This window comes from Esox lucius, chromosome 24 (genome assembly GCF_011004845.1).
Source record: "Esox lucius isolate fEsoLuc1 chromosome 24, fEsoLuc1.pri, whole genome shotgun sequence".
Classification (NCBI taxonomy): Eukaryota; Metazoa; Chordata; class Actinopteri; order Esociformes; family Esocidae; genus Esox; species Esox lucius.
This window is the reverse complement of record NC_047592.1, coordinates 2180423-2208369: the sequence shown is the minus strand read 5'-3', so window position 1 is coordinate 2208369 and position 27947 is coordinate 2180423. Positions and strand designations below refer to the sequence as shown.

The 27947-nt window shown below is 42.9% G+C and overlaps 1 protein-coding gene and 1 long non-coding RNA gene across 4 annotated transcripts; one reads left to right on the top strand and one right to left on the bottom strand.

Annotated features, from left to right (window-relative positions):
- Positions 1-1061: 1061 nt before the first annotated feature.
- LOC114830328 (butyrophilin subfamily 3 member A2-like) lies at positions 1062-14200 on the bottom strand. The gene is made up of 4 exons (XM_034290773.1): positions 14125-14200; positions 7881-8234; positions 5162-5437; positions 1062-2493 (listed from the first exon to the last, which is right to left on the bottom strand). The coding sequence occupies exons 1-4, from the start codon at positions 14198-14200 to the stop codon at positions 2318-2320; spliced, it is 882 nt and encodes a 293-aa protein (XP_034146664.1). The 3' UTR covers positions 1062-2317.
- LOC117593958 lies at positions 10194-12476 on the top strand. 3 transcript variants are annotated; one of them, XR_004575430.1, is made up of 7 exons: positions 10194-10331; positions 11007-11067; positions 11390-11454; positions 11545-11650; positions 11808-11847; positions 12237-12331; positions 12443-12476. It is a non-coding gene; the product is annotated as an uncharacterized LOC117593958 (long non-coding RNA). The 3 variants fall into 3 exon arrangements; XR_004575429.1 differs by having other exon boundaries at positions 12200-12331; XR_004575431.1 differs by lacking the exon at positions 11007-11067 and having other exon boundaries at positions 12200-12331.
- Positions 14201-27947: the final 13747 nt, after the last annotated feature.

The following is a 27947-nucleotide window of genomic DNA, read 5'->3' as shown; positions in this document are numbered from 1 at the left end:
ACGCCAATAGAGGCTCAAAACTTGGTTTTGAGAAAACACGACTCGAACGAAGGTGGGAAGAAATTGTAATCATAAGAAGCGAACGTGGAAAAAACGTGTTTGAACGAAGACATTTTAAGATCGGATGCGAAAATCAATTTAAAGATTTTAGCATACACATTTTCCACTCTTGAATAAAACATGTTCATAGAATTTAATTCGTTTTTTTATACTATGAAATATTTCAGTTAAGTTTTCATTTTCTAAAATTCAATACATTTGAGCTCAATTTGGCTCCATAGATTCAGGCCTGCTGCATTTTTGTAATTTTATTTTTAAAAAATAAAGAAAAATAAAGAATACATTTGGGTTTCGCTTTTGGAAAACCAGCTTAAAGATTTGTGGTTGACATACTAAGCCTAGTGGAGTGGTTCTGTGTTGTATCCTGTTTGTCCACTAGGTGGCAGTGTTCTGTTGTAATTGGTGTAATAGTAAGTACAGAGCACTTTGGGGCTCATGGGAGAAAGGCTGGCTAATTTAATCCCTCAATTTTTAATCTGTTCCCTCAATTTTTTAAATTCATTTACACAGATCTCATCTGTTGGATAGACATTTGAAGAGGGATTGATTACTCATTTTATAGTCTTCTTGAGTAGCATTTGTGTTACAAAATGTGGTTTCATATGTTTGCATACTTCAAACACACATAAATACCCCTGCAGATACACTACAGTGGGTTTCTTCACTGGAACCAAACCAAATGTAATAGATCATTTAATCATGTACTGTGTAATGCTAAGTAATGGAATGCTCTGTAACAAAAGATTAGACATGAAGCATGTCTAGCCTAAAAATGAAAGATTAATAAACTGTATCACAGCACTGTGTCGCCCCCACCACACATGCTGTCCCCCCCATCCCCCACAGGCTGTCCCTCCAAATAAAAAATATTTAAAATTAATAAACGTACAATTTTAGGATGGGTATGTCAGACTTGCGTTTGAAAAATAAAGGCAGGCGATGTGAGAACTTGCTTCATTGAAAACAATTTTTTTATTAGAAAAAGTAGAAAATGTGTTTTGCATAATGTTGGTATAAAAAAAGCATCAAATAACATTTTAGTTAATTTAAATACCAATGTCTGACAGGCTCATGGGCAAAGTTAGCATTGAATACCATTTGGTGTTTTTGAAATTTTCAGAACACTATATTTTTATGATATGACCATACAGTAGTGTATGAATACAATGTTCAGAATACCTAGAAGTATCGCTAAACATTAACTCAGAATACAGATGGGTGAATTAAAGAAAAAAAACAGTGTCTCGTTAAGGTTTTGGGCCACCAGCCTCCAGAACAGCTTTGATGTGTCTTGTCATAGATTCTACGAGTCTACAGAACTCTACTGCAGGGATGGAACAATGTTCACCCAAAAGATATTTCCTCATCTGGTGTTTTGATGATGGTGGCAGGAAATCACAGTCTAACATGTCAGTCAAAAATCTAACTGCGAAGCCCATAGCATATGATTCACATAATTTTTGTTATTCTTTACCATTCATTGCCCCCTCTTGCCCTGTGGATGGAAGCACTGTCGTCCTGGAAGAAACCCAATAACGAACCCCCTTTTAAAGTCACTTCGATCCTGTCCTCCTGCCATCTTAATCCAAAATGTAGGTCAACTGGACCTTCCAGTTGCATGATAGGATGTTAATTACCTAATTGTATCATTCAGTACACCTGTATGAAAGCAACTGCACTTATTAATTTCCTCCACTCATTCATTTTTTCCCTTTAATTTGTCACCCGTCTCTATTTCCCAATACCATTTCACTCCCTTAGAGTTTTGGAAAACCACACATTTTAGTGGCAAAGCATTCAGCAGAACATATCAAACACACTCCATGTAAAACACTTAAAATTCACAAGTTCAGTTTTAAAATAGCGTTTGATCATACTGACCTGGTCAGTCAGGGGGAGCTGCCTAACATGCAGGGCCGGCCCTAGCAATAAGCTGACCATAGATGTCTGTAAACATTAAGAAACTCGTTGGAGTTACCTACAAGACCATAATCAGCAATTGAACATTACAAAATTGGGGAGAAATCCACCAAATAATATAACACACAGTAAGAGCACTTTCTGAATTTGACTGCTGGAGAAGGTAACCCACAAGTTAGACTGGAGAGCAGCAAGTGGTGAATCCCAGGAAACAGTTTCAAATTGGAAATTCTAGGGCATCGACATCAAACTGGAGAACCGCTGACATTTAACTTAATCAGAGCGAGGATCTCTACATGCACCTTAATGTAGTGAAAAATGTACAGAAGGCTGACAACTAAAGCCCCTGCTGATCAACTCCCCTCGATGACTTTCTTCCACAGTGCAGTAGACCTTTACTCTTCAGGATGTAGAGAACTCCAGCTACAACAATCAATAAAACAAGACCACCAAACCACCAGGACCTCCACCAGGACTGGCACGTCTCCGAAAATGGCTCAGGAAACATTCGATCTGAAACACAGAAGCCATATAGAACCATTACAAAAGCCTCTAGTACAGTGTTTCTCAACAGGGGCGTTACTGCCCCCCAGGGGCCATTCAGAGGAGGATGGAAGCAATATTTTGGAAAGAGGGGCGTTGAGGTGCCTTTGGAAGGGCGTCTGTTGTAAGGCAAGTTTACACCGCAGATTCACAACAATATGACTTTAAAGTTTCAACTACTTGGAAAAAACTGTGTTCTGCAACATTAAAACCAGCCAGTTTACACCACAGAGACGGTGTATAGTAACTACTCTTCTCTTCAGTGTTTCTGTCAGCTTCATGCTGCCTTCACAGGAACGGAACATCAGAGTATCATCTATAAAATTTCACCCACACGGCGTTTACTGTGTAAATCTAGAAAACGGACTTGCTTTCTTGGTATTACCCATGGAAGCATTTCCTTCTCTTAATTTTCATACACAGTGAATGCCTTGTGAATGCCTTATCGCAGTGGTTACACATTTACAAAAGGGATATTCCACTGTCTTGTCAGGAACTTTAAAGTCTTCATTAAACATTAAAATCATTCATATTTAGTAAGTCTATGAATAAAAGAACAAGCACAAAACATGGATCATGAAGTTAATTTTGTCTAGAACAGCACAAAAAGAAAAAACTCCATGCCAAAATCTGATAAATAAATTCTGCCATTATTCCAAATAAGTTACGCTGCCAGTGCAAAATTGATACATTTGTAATACTTTTGCCCAATTTGTATTTTATACTTTTTGCAATGCTAGCAAACATAAAAAAACATGCTGTCATTATTGAATTGAATACCTTAGCTATGGCTTCATACTTTCTCCAACCAATGTATAACTTCCATTGTGTTTATTGTGTGAACAAGTTTCTAAATGAGGTGATGAAGCCCTCACAAGCCAAGAGCCACCTGGAGAAGACTGACAAGGAGCAGCCCTTCTTCCAGGTCCTCAAAGAGAAGCATGGTAGGAGCACCTTCTGCAGTCTCTTTGCCAGGAAAAGCAGCCAACATGATGGTGGGCTTGAAGCGTCCTACAACATCTCCATGCTAATAGCCAAATGTGGATAGCCGTTTACAACTGGACAGAAGTTGGTGCTTCTGTCCAGTTGTAAAAAGAGTTAAATCTCTACTGTGCTGGAGCGCGGCCCCACGCAGGTGCTGAAATCCACCCCTCTCAGCAATGACACCGTTGGCATGCAGGATTGATGAAAAGGCTGCTGAAGGCCCGACCGGGCTCAGTGGCAAACCTGGCCACCAGGCGCTCGCTGGTGAGCCCTCCCTCTGGCCTGGCTCCAGACGGGGACTCCGGGCAGGGTAATTCCTCCTCTTCCTCGTTTTTGCATGTTGTTTTTGAACCATTCTTAGTCTGGCTCCTCCCCTGAGACCACTTTGCCATGGGAAACCCTACCAGGAGAACTAAGGCCCGGACAACACAGCCTTCAGGTACATAGGAACACACAAGCCGCTCCACCACGATAAGGTGATGGTTCCCAGAGAGGGCCATCCAGGAAAATCTTGTAGAAACACAGTGCTACGCTGATGCCCAGTCTACATTTCACACATCTGGCTGGGGCAGCATGTGGGCCAAATATGCCACACATTACCCAGCTCTCTGGGAGAAGACCAGGCTGCTTCTTGCTTTCCCGACCACTTATCTAGTTGAGCAGGGATTCAGCCAGGTCCTCTAAATGCAGTCCAAGTAGCGCTATTGCTTGGACTGTATGGCTTCAGATGTACTACGGCTGAAACGTACCTCTCTTCAGCCCGCAGTGAAGAAACTGGCAGAGAAACACCAGACGCAAGGCTCTCACTAGCTTTCAAACCTTTGAAAGTTAATGATTCCGCTTTCACCCCTTGATAAGTGCCAGCGTTTTTTCTCATGAAAATAAATATTGTTTGACATTTCTGATTGGCAGTTGGAGGCAGTTGTTTAATTAAGATTTGAATGTTAAATTGCTTGCCGTTTCTGTTTTGGTGTCTGATTGCTGCCATGGGAAAAACTGTTTGTCATTCAATTGTGTGCTTTTTTAATGATAATCGTAAAAACAATAATAATAACAACAATAGTAATCATAAATATTCAGGGACATGTTGCCTACATCTTATTTGATGGGGGCGGTAAGGGACCTGGATAATGATAGGGGCGCTGTCCCAAAAAGTGGTTGAGAACCACTATAGTCTAATAAAGAAATCCCCAACCACCAAGCAGAATTGTGTTTTACCTTTTAGACAAAACAAGTTGATGATATTGATAAATTAATATAAAAAACCACCTCACCTGGGACATGAATCTCTGTCCACTAGTCTGGTCTAACAAGGTGTCTGGTATTCAGGTTAACTAATGAAGACCTCACCTGGGACATGAATCTCTGTCCACTAGTCTGGTCTAACAAGGTGTCTGGTATTCAGGTTAACTAATGAAGACCTCACCTGGGACATGAATCTCTGTCCACTAGTCTGGTCTAACAAGGTGTCTGGTATTCAGGTTAACTAATGAAGACCTCACCTGGGACATGAATCTCTGTCCACTAGTCTGGTCTAACAAGGTGTCTGGTATTCAGGTTAACTAATGAAGACCTCACCTGGGACATGAATCTCTGTCCACTAGTCTGGTCTAACAAGGTGTCTGGTATTCAGATTAACTAATGAAGATCTCACCTGGGACATGAATCTCTGTCTCCATCTGGTGGTTGATCTGATGCTGTAGAACTCTACAGGTGAACATGTTGTTGTCAGTCTTCTGGATGGTCACATGTCCTCTCACAGTGTAACGACCCTCTGAAACTGTCTCTGTAGGTCCAACAGGGAGGATGTTTCCATCACTGTCCAGCCAGGTCATCTCAGGTCTGTACATCAACCCTCCAGCCTCACACTTTAGGATTACTCCCATGGGATCAATTCCCACAACAGAGATCTCTGGAAGAGAAGCTGCAGCTACAGAGATACAAGAGAAGATACACAGTGCCTTCAGAAAGTATTTTGTCCCCTTAAAATAATGTTGTTGTGTCATAGACTTTTTAGAATGTATTAAATACAAACACTTTCTGCCAACAAGCTCCACACAACATCACATTTTGTGCTCATTCATTGAAAATATGAAATATTTCATGTTCATATTATAGAAGAATACACACTGCATAAGGAGGGTTGTAATAAATCAGAACTTTTAAGCATAACATGCCACAGTACCTAGAATTGTCATGTATACCCTCCCAAAAAGGTCACTATTATAAGCTAACATATTCTAATGAAACAGAGCAAATTATTCCCATGGAAAATTAAGTTATAATTCCCAGAAATGTTTAGGCAATTTCTGTCCCAAATCACAAAAATATGACCTTCTACCTGGTACACCAGAACCCTGCCAAAATCCATGCCTGAAGTACTGTAAGTCGCTCAGGGCGTCAGAAATTACTAAAATGTCACCTACAAATGGGAAACAAATTCAATAAAAACCTAAATAGAAATGAACATTCTCTCAGACTCTGTGGCATGTATACAAATGAGCAGACCCAGTTGACCTCAACGTTGGATCAAGATGGTAAGAAGATCTAAGCGACTCTGAAAGGGGGTTAATTGTCTCTTCCTGGATAACAATGTCTAGTGATGAAAAAATAACAATAAAATAAACATTTCATTCTCTCTAGGGTTTTGAACTCACTGCACAGTGGTGACACCTGCTGGTCAGGAATAAATGAGATCCGCCCTGAGTACCTCAAGTCTCTGGGTGTTGTGGGGCTGTCTTGGTTGACACGCCTGTGCAACATCGCGTGGCGGTCGGGGACAGTGCCTCTGGGATGGCAGACCGGGGTGGTGGTCCCTCTTTTTAAGAAGGGGGACCGGAGGGTGTGTTCCAACTATAGGGGGATCACACTTCTCAGCCTCCCCGGGAAAGTCTATGCCAGGGTTCTGGAGAGGAGAATACGGCCGATAGTAGAACCTCGGATTCAGGAGGAACAGTGTGGTTTTCGTCCGGGCCGTGGAACACTGGACCAGCTCTATGGCCTCTAAAGGGTGATGGAGGGTTCATGGGAGTTTGCCCAACCAATCCACATGTGTTTTGTGGATTTGGAAAAGGCATTCAACTGTGTCCCTCGCGGCATCCTGTGGAGAGTGCTTCGGGAATATGGGGTCCTGGGTCCTTTGCTAAGGGCTGTCAGGTCCCTGTACAACCGAAGCAGGAGCTTGGTCCACATTGCCGTCAGTAAGTCAGACTTGTTCCCAGTGCATGTTGGACTCCGGCAAGGCTGCCCTTTGTCGCCGGTTCTGTTCGTAATTTTTATGGGAAGAATTTCTAGGCGCAGCCAGGGGCCGGAGTGTCAGGTTTGAGGACCACACAATTTAATCTCTGCTCTTTGCAGATGATGTTGTTGTGTTGGCCCCTTCTAACCAGGACCTTCAGCATGCGCTGGGACGGTTTGCAGCCGAGTGTGAAGCGGTGGGGATGAAAATCAGTACCTCCAAATCCGAGGCCATGGTCCTCAGTCGGAAAAGGGTGGCTTGCCCACTTCAGGTTGGTGGAGAGTGCCTGCCTCAAGTGGAGGAGTTTAAGTATCTAGGGGTCTTGTTCACGAGTGAGGGAAGGATGGAACGGGAGATTGACAGACGGATCGGTGCAGCTTCTGCAGTAATGCAGTCGATGTATTGGTCTGTCGTGGTGAAGAAAGAGCTGAGCCGCAAGGCGAAGCTCTCGATTTACCGGTCAATCTACGTTCCTACTCTCACCTATGGTCATGAGCTTTGGGTCATGACCGAAAGGACAAGATCCCGGATACAGGCGGCCGAAATGAGCTTTCTCCGCAGGGTGGCCGGGCGATCCCTTAGAGATAGGGTGAGAAGCTCGGTCACCCGGGAGGAGCTCAGAGTAGAGCCGCTGCTCCTCCACATCGAGAGGGGTCAGCTGAGGTGGCTTGGGCATCTGTTCCTGGCTGGCCTGGGAACGCCTCGGTGTCCCCCGGAAGAGCTAGAGGAAGTGTCTGGGGAGAGGGAAGTCTGGGCATCTCTGCTTAGACTGCTGCCCCCGCGACCCGGCCCCGGTTAAGCGGAAGAAGATGGATGGATGGATGGACGTTGAATGTTTATTTCGATGTCTTCTCCCATAGTATTCTACAAGACTTCATTGCACAACGGTCAGCCTGGCAGATTTCAGGATTTGTGTCCCACATTCCTCTTATCTTTCCTGTTAGCTTTTTAAACTGTGCATCAGTTATGTTTTGGATTATGAAGAATTTAACCTGTGTGTTTTGTGCCATTGGATGAGAAGGAACACGAGTGGTTCAGAAGCTGTCATTCATTTTATAGGAGGCGATCCTTAATGGCAACGCCGGATACTCACTGCAACTACAGGAATTATCGTCTCAATATTTAAGTAACTCACCAACAATGAGTTGAACAGAGTCTTTCTGATCTGGGCTCTTCAGTGTTGGAACAAAGCAGGTGTAGTTTCCAGCATCAGAGAGTTGCACTCCGGTCAGTTTTAAGGAGATGTTCCCGTTCTTCATTTCTTCTTCAAACAGAGACGTCCTTCCTCTGTAGGATGGATTCTGGCCATCATTGTATTCAACACGATTGCGGTAGAAATGCACCTTTTTAGGTTTGAGGTCAGGTCTCTGCCACTCTACTACTTCATCAACAGCGCTGACGGTTCTGATGGTGGTTCTCAGAGAACAAGGGAGGATGACATCATCACCTGCCGTGACCACAACTGGTTCTGACTGGCAAACCACCTGGACTGGAACAGAAAAACACATGACATTGAGACCATGTATGGTATAAACATTACTACACTTTTATTAGTAGTTAGTACTTCGGAAACATGGATGTAGTCAACTGGCCAGACAGCAATATGCTGGTTAGTTAACTAGTTATGAATGATTGTTTATTGTGCATAAACTAGTAGTCTCCAAATGATCGATCTTGAGCTACTGGAAACTCAGAACCCATTTATAATAGATTACTTAATTAAATAGACTTTTTGTGAGACTGCGCAAATCATAACAATTTATACACAGGGTATCTGCAGGTTTTCAGCAAGTTAAATTTAAAGGTCCCATGACATGCTACTTTTTGTAAGCTTTAATATAGGCCATAGTGGTCCCTAGTACTGTATCTGAAATCTTTTTTCAAAAATTCAGCCTTGCTGCAGAATTATAGCCACTACAATACAGTCACAGAATGAGCTTCCTTCAAACGGCCCGTATTGGTGTCTGTGACTTTAAATTTTAATGAGGATGAAAAAGGCAGGGCAAGGTGGTGGGTGGGCGGGGCCTTTACTATCTTGCGGCAAAGGTAACGTGCATGTTTACCGGTGTGTCTGGATCATATTGCAATGGCACGAAGACACATTGAAGCATTTCAGTTTGACCCAGAATCCGATCCAGATGGAGAAGCAACGGATGAAGAAGTTGCAACTCAGCGCCTCCAGAAGGATGTTTCCGAATGGTTAGTTAAAAATATTATGTCTATATGATACTTTGTTAGGATGTCTGATTATCATGCAAGATAAAGCTAAAGCTAATCTGCTTTTGCCTTTTCATGTTTCTCTGATTTGTGATGATTTTAAAGCTGTGTTAGCATCTATATCAGTAAATATTCTAGTTTAGAGAAGAGGGTTTTTTTAAATGTAAAAATTCTCCCTTCATATCATGAAGTCACGTTACACAAGATATATAAAGCCTATATATTTATGTGCGCGCAGGAGTAAATCATTTTGTTGTGTAACATTATGTACATAGTCGTCGGTGAAATGTTTGCCACAGACATGCAAAACTTTGGGAAGCTGTGTCGGCGCTTTTCCGGAGAAAATGAAATCATTCCACTGGTTCTTCTGTGGCATGTACGAAGGAAGTAAAAAAAGGCTTCGTTGCTCATCTCTACATCCTATTACTGAGCAATTATTGTGTTTCCTTCACTCAAAAGCCATGATGCCCCTCCTCGTCGCGTAGACAAATTGAAGTCGCGCTCACACACGTGTGCCTCACACCTGGCTCTATTTAAATTCTTTCTCTGGGCGGGCAAAGCAAAAAAAGGGGAGTTACCATGGGAGTTAACAATTTCTCCTTGCGACGTCACAAAGAGACGGGTCCAGATCAGCCTGTTTGATTCTGCGTTTTCTCCAAGTCAGAGAAAGATAGAAAATGCTCAATTTACACAGAATGGAATTTTTTGAAAATTTGGGACCATATATAGGCTAGGTGAACTCATATTAATGTTAAAAAACCTCACAAAATGAAAATTTCATGTCAGGGGACCTTTAAGACTTTAAATGCCCCTTCAAATTCAATTTAATACAAATTTTACAACAATTAGTCATAATTGGTCACAACAATTTCATACATAAGGACACTAATTCGACTGAAGTAAGCCACCTAAAGACTTGTGGGTGGATTGATTTCCTGCCCTTTGGGCCCTGTCCGGGGCCTCCCCCGGGTAGGGCCACAGTGTCACCGGACCCCCCCGTCTCAGTTCCAAGGTGTTACGCTGCTATATTATTGTGCTGGGGGATATGAGGGATGTACTACTAACTTTTCTCTGTCTCCTCCAGTTTTAAATTGCTCACGCCGCGCCCGCTCACGCCGCGCCCGCTCACGCCGCGCCCGCTCACGCCGCGCCCGCTCACGCCGCGCCCGCTCCCGCCGCGCCCGCTCCCGCCGCGCCCGCTCACGCCGCGCCCGCTCACGCCGCGCCCGCTCACGCCGCGCCCGCTCACGCCGCGCCCCCGCTGGCACGCAACTTCCGACTTTCAGACATGTACGGTTTGTTTACAAGACGCAGATGGACCATATTGCCATATTGAGTCATGGCGGCAACAACTCCCGGGAAGCACCTGGTAAGTTACTGATAATGGCAATATGTAGTTATTTAGCCCGTTACGGTTTGTTTAAAATTTATATTAGGCTACTACCGATAGCTATTGATTTCAGGTTGACGATTGCTTATAGTTAAAAGGGTGTTTTAAAAGTATGCTAACGTTAGCTTAAAATACCTATGTGTATGCACATGTATGCTAGCGTAGTGTGTGTGTGTTAGTTTGAGTGAGGTACTTCGCATGATATTTTTGGCTTTGGCGACCGTTGTTACCATACCATCTTTAGGTTTCGTAACATGACAAAAATCAGCCCTGTTCTGGGGCTTGTTCAGTATTGAAATCCTATAGAATTCATAGTACTCCAAAAATGCAGGTACAGATTGTCCAGATTTGGCCAATAACAAAATTCACAACCAACAGGTCTGCAACAGGATACTATGATGTGTATTTGGATTCCATAAGCATGAAAGTAAAGCCTTGTTCAAAGGCTGTTTTAAAGTTTAGCCTCGTTCAATGGCTATATAAGTTAGTTTATTTTGTTTAAGCCCTGTGGGTGGCTATTGTAACTCTTCTATTTCAATAGCATACAGTGGTATTTTGAATTTAAGGGAATCGAGTAATACGAATTGTCTTCAGTTTTCTGATACTATTACAAGTATAAGGTGTGTAATTTGTATTTCTGATTGATTTTGACAGTGACTTAGCTCATCACATTGCTCTGGGCCAGTGGACAACTAAATTTGGCAAAGACATTGAGGTGCATCTCTCCAACAACTTATGTACCTGGATGCACATGTCTATGTTTCTGATTTGACCCAAAAACTTTTATATTGCTTATTTAACACTTTGCCCAATTGTTGCAGGGTTTCCCTCATCAAACTACTGTACATTCTTGTGGCATCTTAATGTTGATTACAGTATTAACCACACATCAAAGAACTGTTTGTGGGACTATTTAACATGGCTCTATAACTTTTTGTACTCTGCTGTAATTGACATGCCAATGGTTTGCAGACAAATAGTGATTTGTGACTGAACATGAACATTCCTCCTCAACTTAAATATTCTATTTCTTTTAGAGGGACATGGCACGCATCTGAAAATGGTGGTGCATTAGTCTAATGGAACGGTTCCAGATTGACGGGTAAGGCAACTCTAAATGTTACTTCCTACAATACATTGCTTCTACATTAGTTTACTTTTTTTATTATTTTACTAATATCTTACTCAAAAGCCATGGACAGAGGTTTGCATACTGGACTAATGAGGCCAGAGCATTGCTCCAAGGTTCACTGCAGCCAATATACAGGGTCCCAAAGGTCAGCAAGAGGGAACATGAGGTGAGCATGATGATGGCAGAGGACACCCAGTGGCCATATCCTGTCTTGATTAATTCATAAAAAAAAACGTAAGGTTGTTTTATATATATAAAACAACCTTACGTTTTTTTTATAATATAATTTTCTTTTTTTTATATAATATAATTTTCCTCAAAAGGTTTCGATTAGAAAAGGATGACAGGTGCATCATATTGGAGGTAATGTTTACTTACTGCTTACACTGTTTACTGGCTATATTAGCCAATAAACATGGCACAACACCTCCCTTTATCCTTGCACTATTGGACTTATTTGCACTACCACCATGACACACACTATAGAGCACCTTATGCACAATAATTGCCCTGTCACTGCAAGAGTCTCATGCTTATACATCCCTTAGTACAGTCATATCAATATCAGGGCAATGCGTTATGATAGATGTTCTCACCAATAATTGTTAATTTTCATATTTCTGCTATGCTATGATTGTTGCCATTTGTACAGGCAATAGTGTAGTCAGTGTGTTGTCTTTACTATGCTTGATTTTGCCTGACCTGTATTTTACAGTTACCAACGTGTGTGCTTTCTGTAATCCTAAATGAAGTGGTACTACAGGAAGGAGATAAGGCATACTTAAGATTGGCTCTTGTGTGTCCACTGACTCCTTCAGGAGACGGGCACATTTTCAGTGGCTTGACAGTAAGTGTTTAAATAAAGGGTGCTGTGGTATACAATACTTGAGTACCTCACGTGTGTTTTCACTAACCTTATGGAAATGTTCACTTTTGATTGATAATTTGTTTTTCACAGGTGTCGCTACATGGAGCAGGTTTTCTGAGTCCTACAGAAAATAATTCTACACCATGTACAGCGTGGACACCTGGCGTGAATGTGGAATGCTTTTCTAAAACTGCACACCTGGTAAACATCTTAACACTGGATGGATTTGAATCTATGTCATTACACTCAGTATTGATGTAATAACTACGCTTAGACCACATCCTGAGTCTAGTGGTCACTGGTCAGTATAATCATCATTCTGTTTTTTCTTTTTCTTTCACAGAATATGTTGGAACAGGACAAAGGGGTGTACTTGAAGCAGTTTACTCAGAAGACCCACATCCAGGTTACTGCGATCACTTTTGCCGCCAAATGCAATAGGTAAAAATAAGGTGTTTGTGTGTAACAAAGGGGTCTGGGGGAAAAAAATAATTGAATATGTATTTGCTACATTTATTTACTTATTTTCTCTTTCAGTGAGAACGGACACGTATACTACCTGTTGGCAGACAACCCTGAGCCAGCTGGGTGTTTTTCAAGCTGCAGGCCCCCGTGACAATTTGTGGCTGGAAACTTGGGATTGGATTTTGAATTCTCCAGTGTTATTACAGACTGTTAATTAATTGTTTATGACAAAAAAGAGATGTCATATGTTTAAACAACCTTTGGGTGAACTTTTTGTATAATTTAAAAAATGTTAAAACTAACATCTATTGAGAGTCTACTTTATGCTTTTTTGGTTTTAATAACGTCCTGTTCAATGTGGAATAAAATTCAAATCCTCTGAATATTGAGTCCATTTCTGAACACTGGGGAGATCGTGTGTACAACTGGTGATCCGGTTTATTGAATGCATTGCACCTATATGATTTCTACCCAGAGCTGTACATTTATCATTTGTTAATATAATAATACAGACTGTCTGACATTTCCATACCCACAGGATTAAAGGGCCTACATCTACGTACAGATACTGATCAGCATAAAGTCCTTTGGAATCACATGTAAACTGCAGTGGAGGATTTTTCTTTCAGTGCTTCGACCCAGAGAGAGCCTTCTAGTCCTCTTGTGACCAGCCCACTATGTGACAATACTGTCACATAGTACATAACTTACATCCACATCCACTTATTAAGACTTATTATTTATTGTCATGTGTTTTTGCTTACTTCTAAATAAATAGTTTTTTTGTTTGCAGTTCAATTTATTATACATTAGCAAATACAAAAACTAATCCAATACAACATGAACTGATTGTTTTTTTTATTGCATTCTGTAGTTCCATCCCAAACTATAAAGAACGGGCATTTATTTAGAAAAATACAATTTAGAAAAACACAATTATAAATACATTTTTTGTACAACCAAAAAAAGGGGGCTTTTATTTTGAAGGCAAAGAAAACAAAGGGGCGCGGCGTGAGCGACTGGTGCAAGCTGCAGTTAGACCCTATTGAGCTCAGGAGGTGGTATACGCACGTTTTCAGTTAGTGCGGAAATGCGCAGAAAAAAAAAACCTAACGCACTGACAAACTAAAAGATATGACCCTATATTAATTCAATACTTTTTAAGGAAAATGCGGATACCCTGTAGTTGTAAACATTTGTTAGCTAGTTGTCTCTGAACAGTCCGTTGAATATTAAAGGACATTGAACAGAGAAATACATCACTTTCAATGAAGGATTAAGCTTGTTGTTGGTTGTTTAAAACCTACCTGTATCCTCCGCTCTGCAGACGGGGAGAAGTGGCAGGAATAAAAGGCAGAAAATCCCTCGTTTCAGAGACTCCATTTTACAATTCAAATAATCGCGCCGTTGAAGTTCCATTTATAACAGCTGGAGACAGTCGTCCCGCCTCTATGGGTTTGACCAATCAGTTGCTAAGTTCTAAACGTGCAACCCTAAATATCGCAGCCTATCACTACGCACGTTTATACCATAGACTGTATAAATATGTATGTAGAATGTATGTTAATTCAACTTAATGTATTTAAAAATGTATACATTTATCTTTATTCAAAATATATTTCAGGTATCAAGATTGATTTCACTTTTTATTATTGTCTGATGCATTTTTAAAAAGCGTGTCTAAATGTATTAAATATATTTTTACGAATATATTTAAGCGTCCAATTTCAAACATTTTGACATATATTTACCAAATGTATTCATGGATTATATTTTCCAAATGTGTTTGGAAATATATTTAAAATACGTTTATTTTCTGTATTGGACAAGTCAGTGCTACAGGCCGAGCGGTTCACGCTGAAATTCAACACTACTGTTGTTTGCTCCTTGGGGTTTAAGGCCTGGTGTCTCTGTAAAGCACTGTGACAACTGCTGTTGTGAAAAGGGCTTTATAAATACATTTGATTGATTGATTGATTGAAGACCAAACCGGAGGATCACAGCAGTCTTTGCGATATCAAACGCATCAGCACTTTGGCAATTGGGGCTCTCGTCCGAGGAAAAGGTAAGAATAAATAAGCTCTATTTTTGTGGTGCTGATTTGTATAACTGATTGGATTGTATGTTGGTTAGTGACCGCGCTTTTTTCCCCACCTGTCTAGCCTTAACCTGCCGCAATTGTGTCCGATCTCATGCCTTCACTGCACTGACATATTGTAAGGCTTCAATCATGCTCTTTGTCACGTTAAGTTTATGTCCTGGCTTCCACAGATGTAAATATATCAATTAACTTACTGTAATGAAGAGAAGGAACAACAGACATTGAAGTTAGTTTAAGGTTGCAGTGAAGGCATGAAATCAAATCATCCATCCATCCATCTTCTACCGCTTATCCGGGGCCGGGTCGCGGGGGCAGCAGTCTAAGCAGGGATGCCCAGACTTCCCTCTCCCCAGACACTTCCTCTAGCTCTTCCGGGGGGACACCGAGGCGTTCCCAGGCCAGCCGGGAGACATAGTCCCTCCAGCGTGTCCTAGGTCTTCCCCGGGGTCTCCTCCCGGTGGGATGGGACCGGAACACCTTCCCAGGAAGGCGTTCCGGAGGCATCCGAAAAAGATGCCCAAGCCACCTCAGCTGACCCCTCTCGATGTGGAGGAGCAACGGCTCTACTCTGAGCTCCTCCCGGGTGACCGAGCTTCTCACCCTATCTCTAAGGGATCGCCCAGCCACCCTGCGGAGAAAACTCATTTCGGCCGCCTGTATCCGGGATCTTGTCCTTTCGGTCATGACCCAAAGCTCATGACCATAGGTGAGAGTAGGAACGTAGATTGACTGGTAAATCGAGAGCTTCGCCTTGCGGCTCAGCTCTTTCTTCACCACGACAGACCGATACATCGACTGCATTACTGCAGAAGCTGCACCGATCCGTCTGTCAATCTCCCGTTCCATCCTTCCCTCACTCGTGAACAAGACCCCTAGATACTTAAACTCCTCCACTTGAGGCAGGCACTCTCCACCAACCTGAAGTGGGCAAGCCACCCTTTTCCGACTGAGGACCATGGCCTCGGATTTGGAGGTACTGATTTTCATCCCCACCGCTTCACACTCGGCTGCAAACCGTCCCAGTGCATGCTGAAGGTCCTGGTTAGAAGGGGCCAACACGACAACATCATCTGCAAAGAGCAGAGACGAAATCGTGTGGTCCCCAAACCTGACACCCTCCGGCCCCTGGCTGCGCCTAGAAATTCTGTCCATAAAAATTACAAACAGAACCGGTGACAAAGGGCAGCCCTGCCGGAGTCCAACATGCACTGGGAACAAGTCTGACTTACTGCCGGCAATGCGGACCAAGCTCCTGCTTCGGTTGTATAGGGACCTGACAGCCCTTAGCAAAGGACCCAGGACCCCATATTCCCCAAGCACCCTCCACAAGATGCCGCGAGGGACACAGTCGAATGCCTTCTCCAAATCCACAAAACACATGTGGATTGGTTGGGCAAACTCCCATGAACCCTCCAACACCCCGTAGAGGGTATAGAGCTGGTCCAGTGTTCCACGGCCCGGACGAAAACCACACTGTTCCTCCTGAATCCGAGGTTCTACTATCGGCCGTATTCTCCTCTCCAGAACCCTGGCATAGACTTTCCCGGGGAGGCTGAGAAGTGTGATCCCCCTATAGTTGGAACACACCCTCCGGTCCCCCTTCTTAAAAAGAGGGACCACCACCCCGGTCTGCCATCCCAGAGGCACTGTCCCCGACCGCCACGCGATGTTGCACAGGCGTGTCAACCAAGACAGCCCCACAACATCCAGAGACTTGAGGTACTCAGGGAGGTACTTCAAAACCCCTTAATGAAGAATAACATTTTGAGTACCGTGACGTCGCCCGGTATGGCGCAGCCGGGGCCCCACCCCGGAGCCAGGCCCGGGGTTGGGGCTCGAATGCGAGCGCCTGGTGGCCGGGCCTTCCCCCATGGGGCCCGGCCGGGCTCAGCCCGAACGGGTGACGTGGGGCCGCCCTCCCGTGGGCTCACCACCCACAGGAGGGACCATAAGGGGCCGGTGCAAAGAGGATCGGGCGGCAGTCGAAGGCAGGGGCCTAGACAACCCGATCTCTGGACACAGAAACTGGCTCTAGGGACGTGGAATGTCACCTCGCTGGCGGGGAAGGAGCCTGAGTTAGTGCGTGAGGTTGAGAGGTTCCGATTAGAGGTAGTCGGGATCACCTCTACGCACGGCTTGGGCTCTGGAACCACACTCCTTGAGAGAGGATGGACTCTTCACCACTCTGGAGTTGCCCATGGTGAGAGGCGGCGGGCTGGTGTGGGTTTGCTCATAGCTCCCCAGCTCTGCCGCCATGTGTTGGAGTTTACCCCGGTGAACGAGAGGGCCGTTTCCCTGCGCCTACGGGTCGGGGATAGGTCTCTCACTGTTGTTTGTGCCTACGGGCCGAACCGCAGTGCAGAGTACCCGACCTTCTTGGAGTCTCTGGGAGGGGTGCTGGAAAGTGCTCCGACTGGGGACTCTATTGTTCTACTGGGGGACTTCAACGCCCACGTGGGCAACGACAGTGACACCTGGAGGGGCGTGATTGGGAGGAACGGCCCCCCTGATCTGAACCCGAGTGGTGTTCAGTTATTGGACTTCTGTGCTAGTCACAGTTTGTCCATAACGAACACCATGTTCAAGCATAAGGGTGTCCATCAGTGCACGTGGCACCAGGACACCCTAGGCCGCAGGTCGATGATCGACTTTGTTGTCGTCTCATCTGACCTGCGGCCGTATGTCTTGGACACTCGGGTGAAGAGAGGGGCGGAGCTGTCAACTGATCACCACCTGGTGGTGAGTTGGATCCGATGGCGGGGGAGGAAGCTGGACAGACTCGGCAGGCCCAAGCGTACTGTAAGGGTCTGCTGGGAACGTCTGGCCGAGTCTCCTGTCAGAGAGATCTTTAACTCCCACCTCCGGCAGAGCTTCGACTGGATCCCGAGGGAGGTTGGAGATATTGAGTCCGAGTGGACCATGTTCTCCACCGCCATTGTCGAAATCAAATCAGCACCACAAAAAATAGAGCTTATTTATTATTTTCCTCGGACGAGAGCCCCAATTGCCAAAGTGCTGATGCGTTTGATATCGCGAAGACTGTCGTGATCCTCCGGTTTGGTCTTGTGTAGCGTGAGCTACAAAAAGAAATATATATATATATTCAGGAAAATATATTCCTGATTACATTTGGAAAATATAATCCATGAATACATTTGGTAAATATATGTCAAACATACATTTTGCATTGCAAAAATATATTTTCCATATGGGGTGAGTTGCCCCCTGGTCTGAAAAGTTGTCTCATTTCACTTTCTGCCGTGCTGTGAACAACGTTAGGTGTAGATGAGCATGTCCTTTGCTGCTCAATGGAAGAAATAGTATCAGAGCATGTTAAAATAGTTCTTAAAACTCCAATGGCTCGCTGCAAAGCGTTCATCTCATCTCCGTCCATGCTGATCGTGACCTGAACAAGTCCCTGCTGGAGTTTCTCAGCCATTCACAGGGTGAGGTTGACAGCCAATCACAGCGCGAGAAATGTTCTGCCTTCCGTTTCCACTAAACCTTCTCACACACACATTCTTCTCTCACATACATACATTTTCTTTACACATGCATACATTTTCTGCTTATATACATATATTATTTAAAATTGTGACTGTGCTAGTCACAGTTTGTCCATAACGAACACCATGTTCAAGCATAAGGGTGTCCATCAGTGCACGTGGCACCAGGACACCCTAGGCCGCAGGTCGATGATCGACTTTGTTGTCGTCTCATCTGACCTGCGGCCGTATGTCTTGGACACTCGGGTGAAGAGAGGGGCGGAGCTGTCAACTGATCACCACCTGGTGGTGAGTTGGATCCGATGGCGGGGGAGGAAGCTGGACAGACTCGGCAGGCCCAAGCGTACTGTAAGGGTCTGCTGGGAACGTCTGGCCGAGTCTCCTGTCAGAGAGATCTTTAACTCCCACCTCCGGCAGAGCTTCGACTGGATCCCGAGGGAGGTTGGAGATATTGAGTCCGAGTGGACCATGTTCTCCACCGCCATTGTCGAAATCAAATCAGCACCACAAAAAATAGAGCTTATTTATTATTTTCCTCGGACGAGAGCCCCAATTGCCAAAGTGCTGATGCGTTTGATATCGCGAAGACTGTCGTGATCCTCCGGTTTGGTCTTGTGTAGCGTGAGCTACAAAAAGAAATATATATATATATATTCAGGAAAATATATTCCTGATTACATTTGGAAAATATAATCCATGAATACATTTGGTAAATATATGTCAAACATACATTTTGCATTGCAAAAATATATTTTCCATATGGGGTGAGTTGCCCCCTGGTCTGAAAAGTTGTCTCATTTCACTTTCTGCCGTGCTGTGAACAACGTTAGGTGTAGATGAGCATGTCCTTTGCTGCTCAATGGAAGAAATAGTATCAGAGCATGTTAAAATAGTTCTTAAAACTCCAATGGCTCGCTGCAAAGCGTTCATCTCATCTCCGTCCATGCTGATCGTGACCTGAACAAGTCCCTGCTGGAGTTTCTCAGCCATTCACAGGGTGAGGTTGACAGCCAATCACAGCGCGAGAAATGTTCTGCCTTCCGTTTCCACTAAACCTTCTCACACACACATTCTTCTCTCACATACATACATTTTCTTTACACATGCATACATTTTCTGCTTATATACATATATTATTTAAAATTGTGACTGCATATAAAAATGATGATTATGAGAGAAAAAAAACTGTTAGAGTAAAAATATATGCATGTGAAAGGAGAATGTATGTATGTGAGAGTATCAGAATGAATAATGTTTTATACGGTCCCTCATAAGTTACCATCATTTTCTCACATTGTCATTGACGTTTTTTTCTATTGTCTCTTTTTGTTCCATTTACATTGTTAATGTAGATCTTTTTAAATGTTATGTTTTACTGTGACTTGTTGTAGGCTCCTAAGTGGACCATGAGGTTAAAACTAAACCAAACTTAATAACCAAAATTATAATAATAATACAATAAACTAAGTAACTCTGCCAGTGTCTCTCTTTTGGGTCACTTTTGCTGGTCCCAGGCCCGGATAAAGGAGCAGGGTTGGAATTGTGACATAAAAAAATAATAATAAAATAAACGACAGAAGTTGTAGTTCTAAACATATTTAGGATGTTTTTTACTCATTTTTTGTATTTCCCCCGACGTTATTCCTCTCTCCTACAGCGTCCATCCAGTGTTGGCAACTCAGTAAGGAAAGTCGCTATTGGCTGTCCTAAAAGTCGCTAAATGACGTAATCGCCTAATTTGCATAATTTCCCATCAGCATCATGAATGGATGTTTATTTTATTTTTTACATACAAAACTTGTTGGGGAAAAGAATATACATGCGTATTTACAAATGTTATCCATGTACAAGAAATAATCACCTGAGCAAAAAAACTAAGAACAAATCAAAAAAGGGGGCGCAATTTAAGTCAAAATCAAAAGACTAGAAAACAAATAAACAGAGGGACACACAAGGGGAGATTTGAGCGTGTATGTATTGGGCAATCCACCATCTAACTAGAAACATAGCTACATGTTAGCTTGGCTATATTGCATTAGCAAACATTTGGTAGCTGTTGATTTGATGACAGGAGTAGCTAAAATTGCGTCTGAAACCATTCCCTCATCTGGATAAAAAATGCACTGACTGCAAGTTCCTAGCATCAGGGGTTCATTATACAGAGAGAGAGAGGGAGAGACTGAGCTTTAGAACAGGTTTTCGCAATTGTCTGCCTTGACATCAATGCAGTTTGCACAAAGTCATAGCTATGAGCTGTTGGTGGGCAGCAACACCCCCGTTTCCAGCTTAAATTAAGACAATCTACATGCATGTTTAATATAAAACAAGGTCGAAAGTATGTTTGGTGTTATACAACAAATCTGCTTCAGCAATGTACTAGCCTAGACGAACCAGCGTTAGCCACTATGCTACAGTCACATGCCCTATTTGCCACTGGTTTTGTTGACACCACAACTCTACTTCTCTCCTCTGCCCATTGTTCCTCCCCCTGACCTCTATATCCTAAGAGGCTCAAAATTATAGGCCTGTGGTCCATCATAGGCATGCTCACCGAAGTAGGACAGCTCGGTTTCTTCATTTTCAGTCTGGACCATAGACTGTAAAAAATAATGGACGACGCCCTTTCGCTCTTTTCCATTGGTGAAAACTGAAGCCGCCAGTGTCCCGATACGGCGCTGACATCTTGGACTTGCGTCTGCGCAGATAGCGATCTTGGGACCAGTTCTGCGCAGTAGTTATGCGCAGTAGCGAGCAGGAAGTAAAGCCGTAAAGCCGCGAAATCAACGGCCCCACCCCTGTGCCCCGCCCTCACTCTCCCTCGCAGAATGCGCATACCGTAATCAATCGCAAGTCCAAGTACAGTACAACCTTTGCTTGTTAAACCTAGACGATATGTTATAGGCTAACTTACATCATGTTTAACCTTAATTTAGAATAGGCCTAATACAAAAATAATTGGTAACTTCTAGCTAACGATCATCTGCTAGCTATTAACGAGGCTTGTTGTCTTTTAGCTAACGTTAGCTAGCCCATTACATTTATTTGCTAATTAAATAGCTTATAAATTTAACTTACCGAAAAAAATTCAAAGATCGATTGGAAATGCCAGATCGGTTAGCATACTGTACTGCAGAACAACCCATTATGTCCATGTGAAATGATATCAATTATAGAAATTTAGAGATTAAATGTAAAGTTCCAATCTCCTCAGTCCTCCGAAGATTCAGTGGCTCCTCGGCTCAGATAGCTGTCAATCACAGCTGTGAATCACGACGTCACAACACCGTTTTTAGAGCATTAAATAACTAACTAAAAACCAACTTATTTTAAAAACAAACTCTTGAATTTACATTAGCGTGATACAAACTACAGTAAATGACAGACACCAGCTTCGGAAAAAATATATTTGAAGGGTAATTTAATTGTTTAGTTGGTCTCACGTCTCATTGAATAACATGGGGAGGGCGGTGTTTATGACCTATACTGGGACCACTCACCAGGGGGCGATCGAGACGTTTTGGCTTCACTTTTCAGGGCTTGTGCGGCACGCTTGGTCTGGACGCGGATGAGTTAACATCTCCTGCTCTGACCGCAGCTCGGAGGAACTGCTGGACTGGGCCGCCTGTGAGTGCTTTCAGATGGGGGAGGGGCCCACGGCAGCACCCGCTGCTTGTTGAGTAAGAACAAGTCTCCAACAACACCACAAAACGTCGCTAGATTTGTCGCTAGTCGCTTTTTTGAAAAAGTCACTAAGGGGGTCTGAAAAGTCGCTAAATCACAATTACATGCACAAGGCCAATTAAGTGAAGGCGTCATTTAGTGACTTCTGGCGACTTTTAGGACAGCCAATATATCTACTTTCCTTACTGAGGAGCCGGCAACACTGCTTTTAGGACAGAAAATAGCTAATTTCCTTACTGAGGTTTTGCAACTCTTAAAGCAACTAACCAAACTGCACGCGATTTCACACGTGTGAAAGAAAGGATGAGAAGAACCGCTTGGACATTTCAGTCGGCTCTTGTTGTAAATCTGAATATAAAATAAGTTTACAAGTCGAGTTGCATTTTTACAGAATTGTGACAATTGTCTTGTTACAGAATTGCGACTTTGTCAAATGTGTTTATACCTCATTGTACAAGCTTTTTAAACTAAATGTACAAGCTCGCTGCCCTCAATATACGACCGTGACATTATGTGCACAGAAATTTGACAGGTTTAACATTCCATTGTGGTGTAGCTTTATTCTGATCAGATTCGCAAGTCAATTGACTATTAACGGGCATTGAGCAGAGAAATACATCACTTTCAATGAAGGAAGAAGCTGGTTGTTTCAAGCCTACCTGTATCCTCCGCTCTGCAGACTGGGAGAAATGGCAGGAATAAAAGGCAGAAAAAAATCATTCGTATCAGAGAATCCTCCAACCTCAATGTGAATATAGTGTAATGCCATTTTCCCGGGCAAATTCAAGTATATCCAACTGCAGCAACAGCAAGATTACACTTCTAAATGTTTTGAATACAGAAAAGAGAGCGCGCCAAAACGTGATGAAGTGTATCTCTTCTTCTTGGCAGAACGCATCCAACTGAAGGTGCATATACCGCCACCTATATGGGGGGTGGATTCTGCCACGGAGATGTAGATAAGCGACCTACCGTCAACTTGCTCCCATTGAACGTCGCCGTGAGTGAATCTCTTTGGCTTTAGGTCGGTGTTAAAAGTTTCGTTTGTGCTGATGCAGCGTTTTATATATTAGACATTTAATTTTAGCTGTCACCAGCCCCACAACCTGCTCCAAACTCCCTCAAAATAGGCTCAATCATGTATGCTCTGTTTGTGCCGCTGAAAGGTTTGTTTGTGCTTCTACAGTTTTTGGTACATACCTATAGTTCACTTGTTCAGCCACATGGTGTATCAGGCAAACGTCCTACATAACATAAAATAGAAATGTAAAATATAAAAGAAAAAAAAATAATACACCACAAATGATGTGGTATTACTATGGATCAAAATACATGGTTAATCAGAATATATCCTGCTAAAGGTGCATTTTTATACAGGTATGTACACGCCCAGAAAATTCGTTTTTTGCTCAGATGTGTACAGATATGAACAGATCATACATTAACATGAATTTCTTTAGATCATACCTTTTTTATTCTTATCTGCTCTGTTGCGGAGTAAGGAAACTAAGCATTTCATGACAAATACAAACACTTCGAACTTGAACAGATAAAGGCAACTTAATTCAACAACTGACACTGAGATATTAATACTTTGCAATCACTTACTTTCCAAAAATAAACAGAAATGCAATTTCTTTAGGGATCACTTATTGAAAGTACACCAATAGCTTCAGTAACGTTACAATAATAAAAGCGTCTGCTGCATGATGTAAATGTTAAATCCATGATTGACTCCATTATGGCAGGTTGGCCCGGCCCTGATGCATGAATGCCACCCCAAACCATAATATAACTTCTCTTTGCTCTTTCTCTGCTTTAAGTGGCATCACAGTAAATCGGTATACGTAAGGAATAAGGCACAAGCGGGTTTGGTACATGATCATTGTACCACAGCTAAGAACTTAAGCGTGATGCATCGTGCAGTGCCTTGACACAAGATTTGGATATACCGTGGATATAAGCAATTCTCACAAACCCCAGAGATTTCTTTTCACTCTTATAAACCAATTACCAATTTAGTTAGACCTGGGTGTCTCTGTCCATGTCTGGCTGACCTTGGCAGTATATGTTTGTAGAACTGGTCAGCTTAATAAACCTCTGCATCATGCCTGCTCCAGATGTGGCTGATATTGCTACAGTTGTTCTGTCCCTTGAGAGTTGATATTGTGATTTACCATTTTGCATGTTTGTAAATTACCTGTTTTGTATACGCATTTCTGTGTTTCTCGATGTAATTTCTCATCTGAAAATTGGATTGGAGTGCAATGATTCCTTGAATGTATTATAATTTACAAGCTAATTTGAGCGCAAGGTTCAGAACGCATTTTGTTAATATTTAAGCAATGTTGCATTTTGGAATGCCGTATTGAAAATGTACAAGGATTCATTGAATCTCCTAAACAGATTTTCGAGTTGAGCACAATCTTATAGCCTACAAAAGATATCTGAGGTGGATGACAGAATAATTATTTCCCAGTTCAATAAAAACCCCTTCTTGGCTAGATCAGTAAACCCTCAGCGACTTAAAAGAAAGATGGGAAGGGAGGAGTAATGAGAAGGTGAGCATCTGCTTATGAGCCAAAGCATACCACCTCTTCTGTGAAGCATGGTGGAGGAAGTGTTATGGCACCTGTTCTGTGAAGTGTGGTGGAGGAAGTGTTATGGCACCTGTTCTGTTAATCATGGTGGAGGAAGTGTTATGGCACCTGTTCTGTTAATCATGGTGGAGGAAGTGTTGTGGCACCTGTTCTGTGAAGCATGGTGGAGGAAGTGTTGTGGCACCTGTTCTGTGAAGTGTGGTGGAGGAAGTGTTATGGCACCTGTTCTGTGAAGTGTGGTGGAGGAAGTGTTATGGCACCTGTTCTGTGAAGTGTGGTGGAGGAAGTGTTATGGCACCTGTTCTGTGAAGTGTGGTGGAGGAAGTGTTATGGCACCTGTTCTGTGAAGTGTGGTGGAGGAAGTGTTATGGCACCTGTTCTGTGAAGTGTGGTGGAGGAAGTGTTATGGCACCTGTTCTGTGAAGTGTGGTGGAGGAAGTGTTATGGCACCTGTTCTGTGAAGTGTGGTGGAGGAAGTGTTATGGCACCTGTTCTGTGAAGTGTGGTGGAGGAAGTGTTATGGCACCTGTTTTGTGAAGTGTGGTGGAGGAAGTGTTGTGGCATGTGCATGTATGGCTGCCAATGATGTGACTGTAGAAAAAAGCACCTGTCAATCATCTGACCTGCATGGACGTTTTTGCTGGAGACAAACCTGAGGGCAAAAGGCACCAAAAACAAGCAGGAACTGTAGAGGTTGTTTCCACATATGGGGAGGGGGGATTATCCAGTGATATACTGTCAAACATGGCTTGACTGATGACCCCAGGCCTTCATGGCCATGCAAACTCTCCCCTTACAATGAAAAGTGTCTAGGCTCCAAGAGATATTTGGGACATAAAGTGTTAATTCAGGAACACACTCCTCCAACTGGTAGTTATTCTAGTAGAATGGTGGTAGGAAGAACCAATATTCTATTTTTTATTAAATATACCTGTATACAATGCATAAAAAGGACATGTAAATTAATCCTGCACAATAATGGCTGATCATGGTCCACAGGGATGTCTGGGCAGTGGTGGATGGGCCATAAATTGGAGTTTCAATACCTGGATTTACTGTCTTGATATTCTTCCAATATATATTGAACGTTCAAAAGTTCGAATTTACAGTTCTCTATATAGGAGCAGTAGAAAAGGGTATGTTATTCTTAGAGGAATTAGATAACAAGTGCAGTATGCAATGAACAAACAAATGTTGTAATCTGCTAAAGACAAAGAAATTCACTCACGGCGACGTTAAGCCATAGAAATTCACTCACGGCGACGTACAGCATAAAAGATTCACTCACGGCGACGTTAAATGGGAGCAAGTTGACGGTAGGTCGCTTATCTACATCTCCGTGGCAGAATCCACCCCCCATAGACCTGTAGGCCTAAGAAAAGAGAACAACGCCCTTATAACCATAGACATCTTATTTAAAGGCTAGACGTCTCAAGGCGCAGTCACTTCCGGCATCACTGGTGGCCATCTTGTCACAGGCAGGCTTCCTGTCGGGCTCTGTGGTACCTAATATAAGGTGAGTGATCAGCACTAACACAAATACTCTTATCTCGCTGAAACCTTGACGGATTTACAAACAGTTTGGTTTCTTACAAACGTTATTAACGTGGCTATAATTCTGAATGCTTGAAAATGTTGAAATTGCAGCTTTTCTTTTCTAAAAACGTCTAAATCGTGCAGCATAGTTGGATCACGGCTACTTGCGCAAGTTATCTAGGCAGATATCACAAACGAGCTGTTCGATTATAGAGGTTTTACTGACACCAATAACGATTTTATGACAACTAATCTTTTTTCTAAATTACAATTTGTGGATGTGGTTGTAGTTATTTGCTGGCTAATAACAATAAGCTTTGAGTGAGACCTATGGGAGATAACGTTACAGTTTAGCTGCTAACCAGCAAAGTTGCACATGCTTTTCAATCCGGTTGGTTCCTGTGCTGCTTGAAGGACAGCAATATGTCCTGACCTACAGGTTCAGCCAGGACCACTTGGAGCTTCTCTTCAACTCCATCAGAGTATCTGGTAGGGTTCATAATTTATATTTACCAGCCGCAACACTAAGTGACTTGTATTGTTTTCAGTTTGTCGGTCCATATGTTTTTTTACTTTTGGTAACATGTGTTTTCTGCAGACACACCTTAACCCTAAGACACACACAATACCTGGAAGTGTCACAAACCATTTGTTTGCAGAACTTATCATCACTGATACAGTCTGAATTGTATGATAATGTCATTCAACCTATTTTATGTGGAAAGATCATTCAGGGGTGGCTAGTTCTAATTAGTCTTTTTTTGTAAAAATGTTTTAAGCATAAAACATTTTAAAGCATTTATTGAATATCTGTGTACTATTCTTGTATATCTTTTTTTTTTCCTTAAACGAATAATAACCCTAATGCCAGCCAGTTCAAGTACATATTTAGGATGTAAAGCTGATGGCCCAGTGTGGGGTTGTTAAACCATGCAGAGGCAATGTGACGGCACAGGATGACACAGAGTCCCTACCAGCTGTCATCGACACCTCTACAAGCCTGTCAGCTGTAGATGTGTCCTCTGCAGCAGGAGGAGATCTTCCATCCCCGTTTGCTGACATTCCTGCCCTAGTACATGATCACAGCTACCTTCCCGTCCACTTCGATGGTCTTGTGGACAACGCTCTCATGTACATTTCAGGTGAAGGCTAACTGAAAGTCGATTTTCCCTATAACCAAAAGTGCCAATAGTCACAATCTGGGGAAGAACTATCTCACGATTGTCCAAAAAGGGAAGTGGTCCCTTCATTTCCCCATGCTTATTAATGATTATTGTTATTAGTTATGATATTACTAACTAAAATTTCAGGATTTGTTGTGCGACAGGCTCTGAAGAAGCTTTCGTGTGAGGTCTGCCGTGCCAGCCTGGTGACATGCTGCATCTGCCATCAAGGACCAGAGCTACCACCTGCTGAATTTAAAAAACAATGGAGGTCTGGTGATTCCATCAGAGGGAACCGTGAGTGTCATCAGGGCAGCAGAGTGGGTCATTCGGCAGTCATCAGGCAGTACCAGACAATCACAGCCCATCAAACTGCTTGAGGTTGTTTACATTGTCTGAAAAAGGATCGGTTCAGAGGATGTTTGTGTTGGGATAGACATCCACCACCATAGGCTGTTAAAAATAATTCTGTCCCTGTTTTTTAAGTTAAGGCTGCACCACATCGCCAGAATTACAATCCTCAGCTTACAGAGCAACAACATG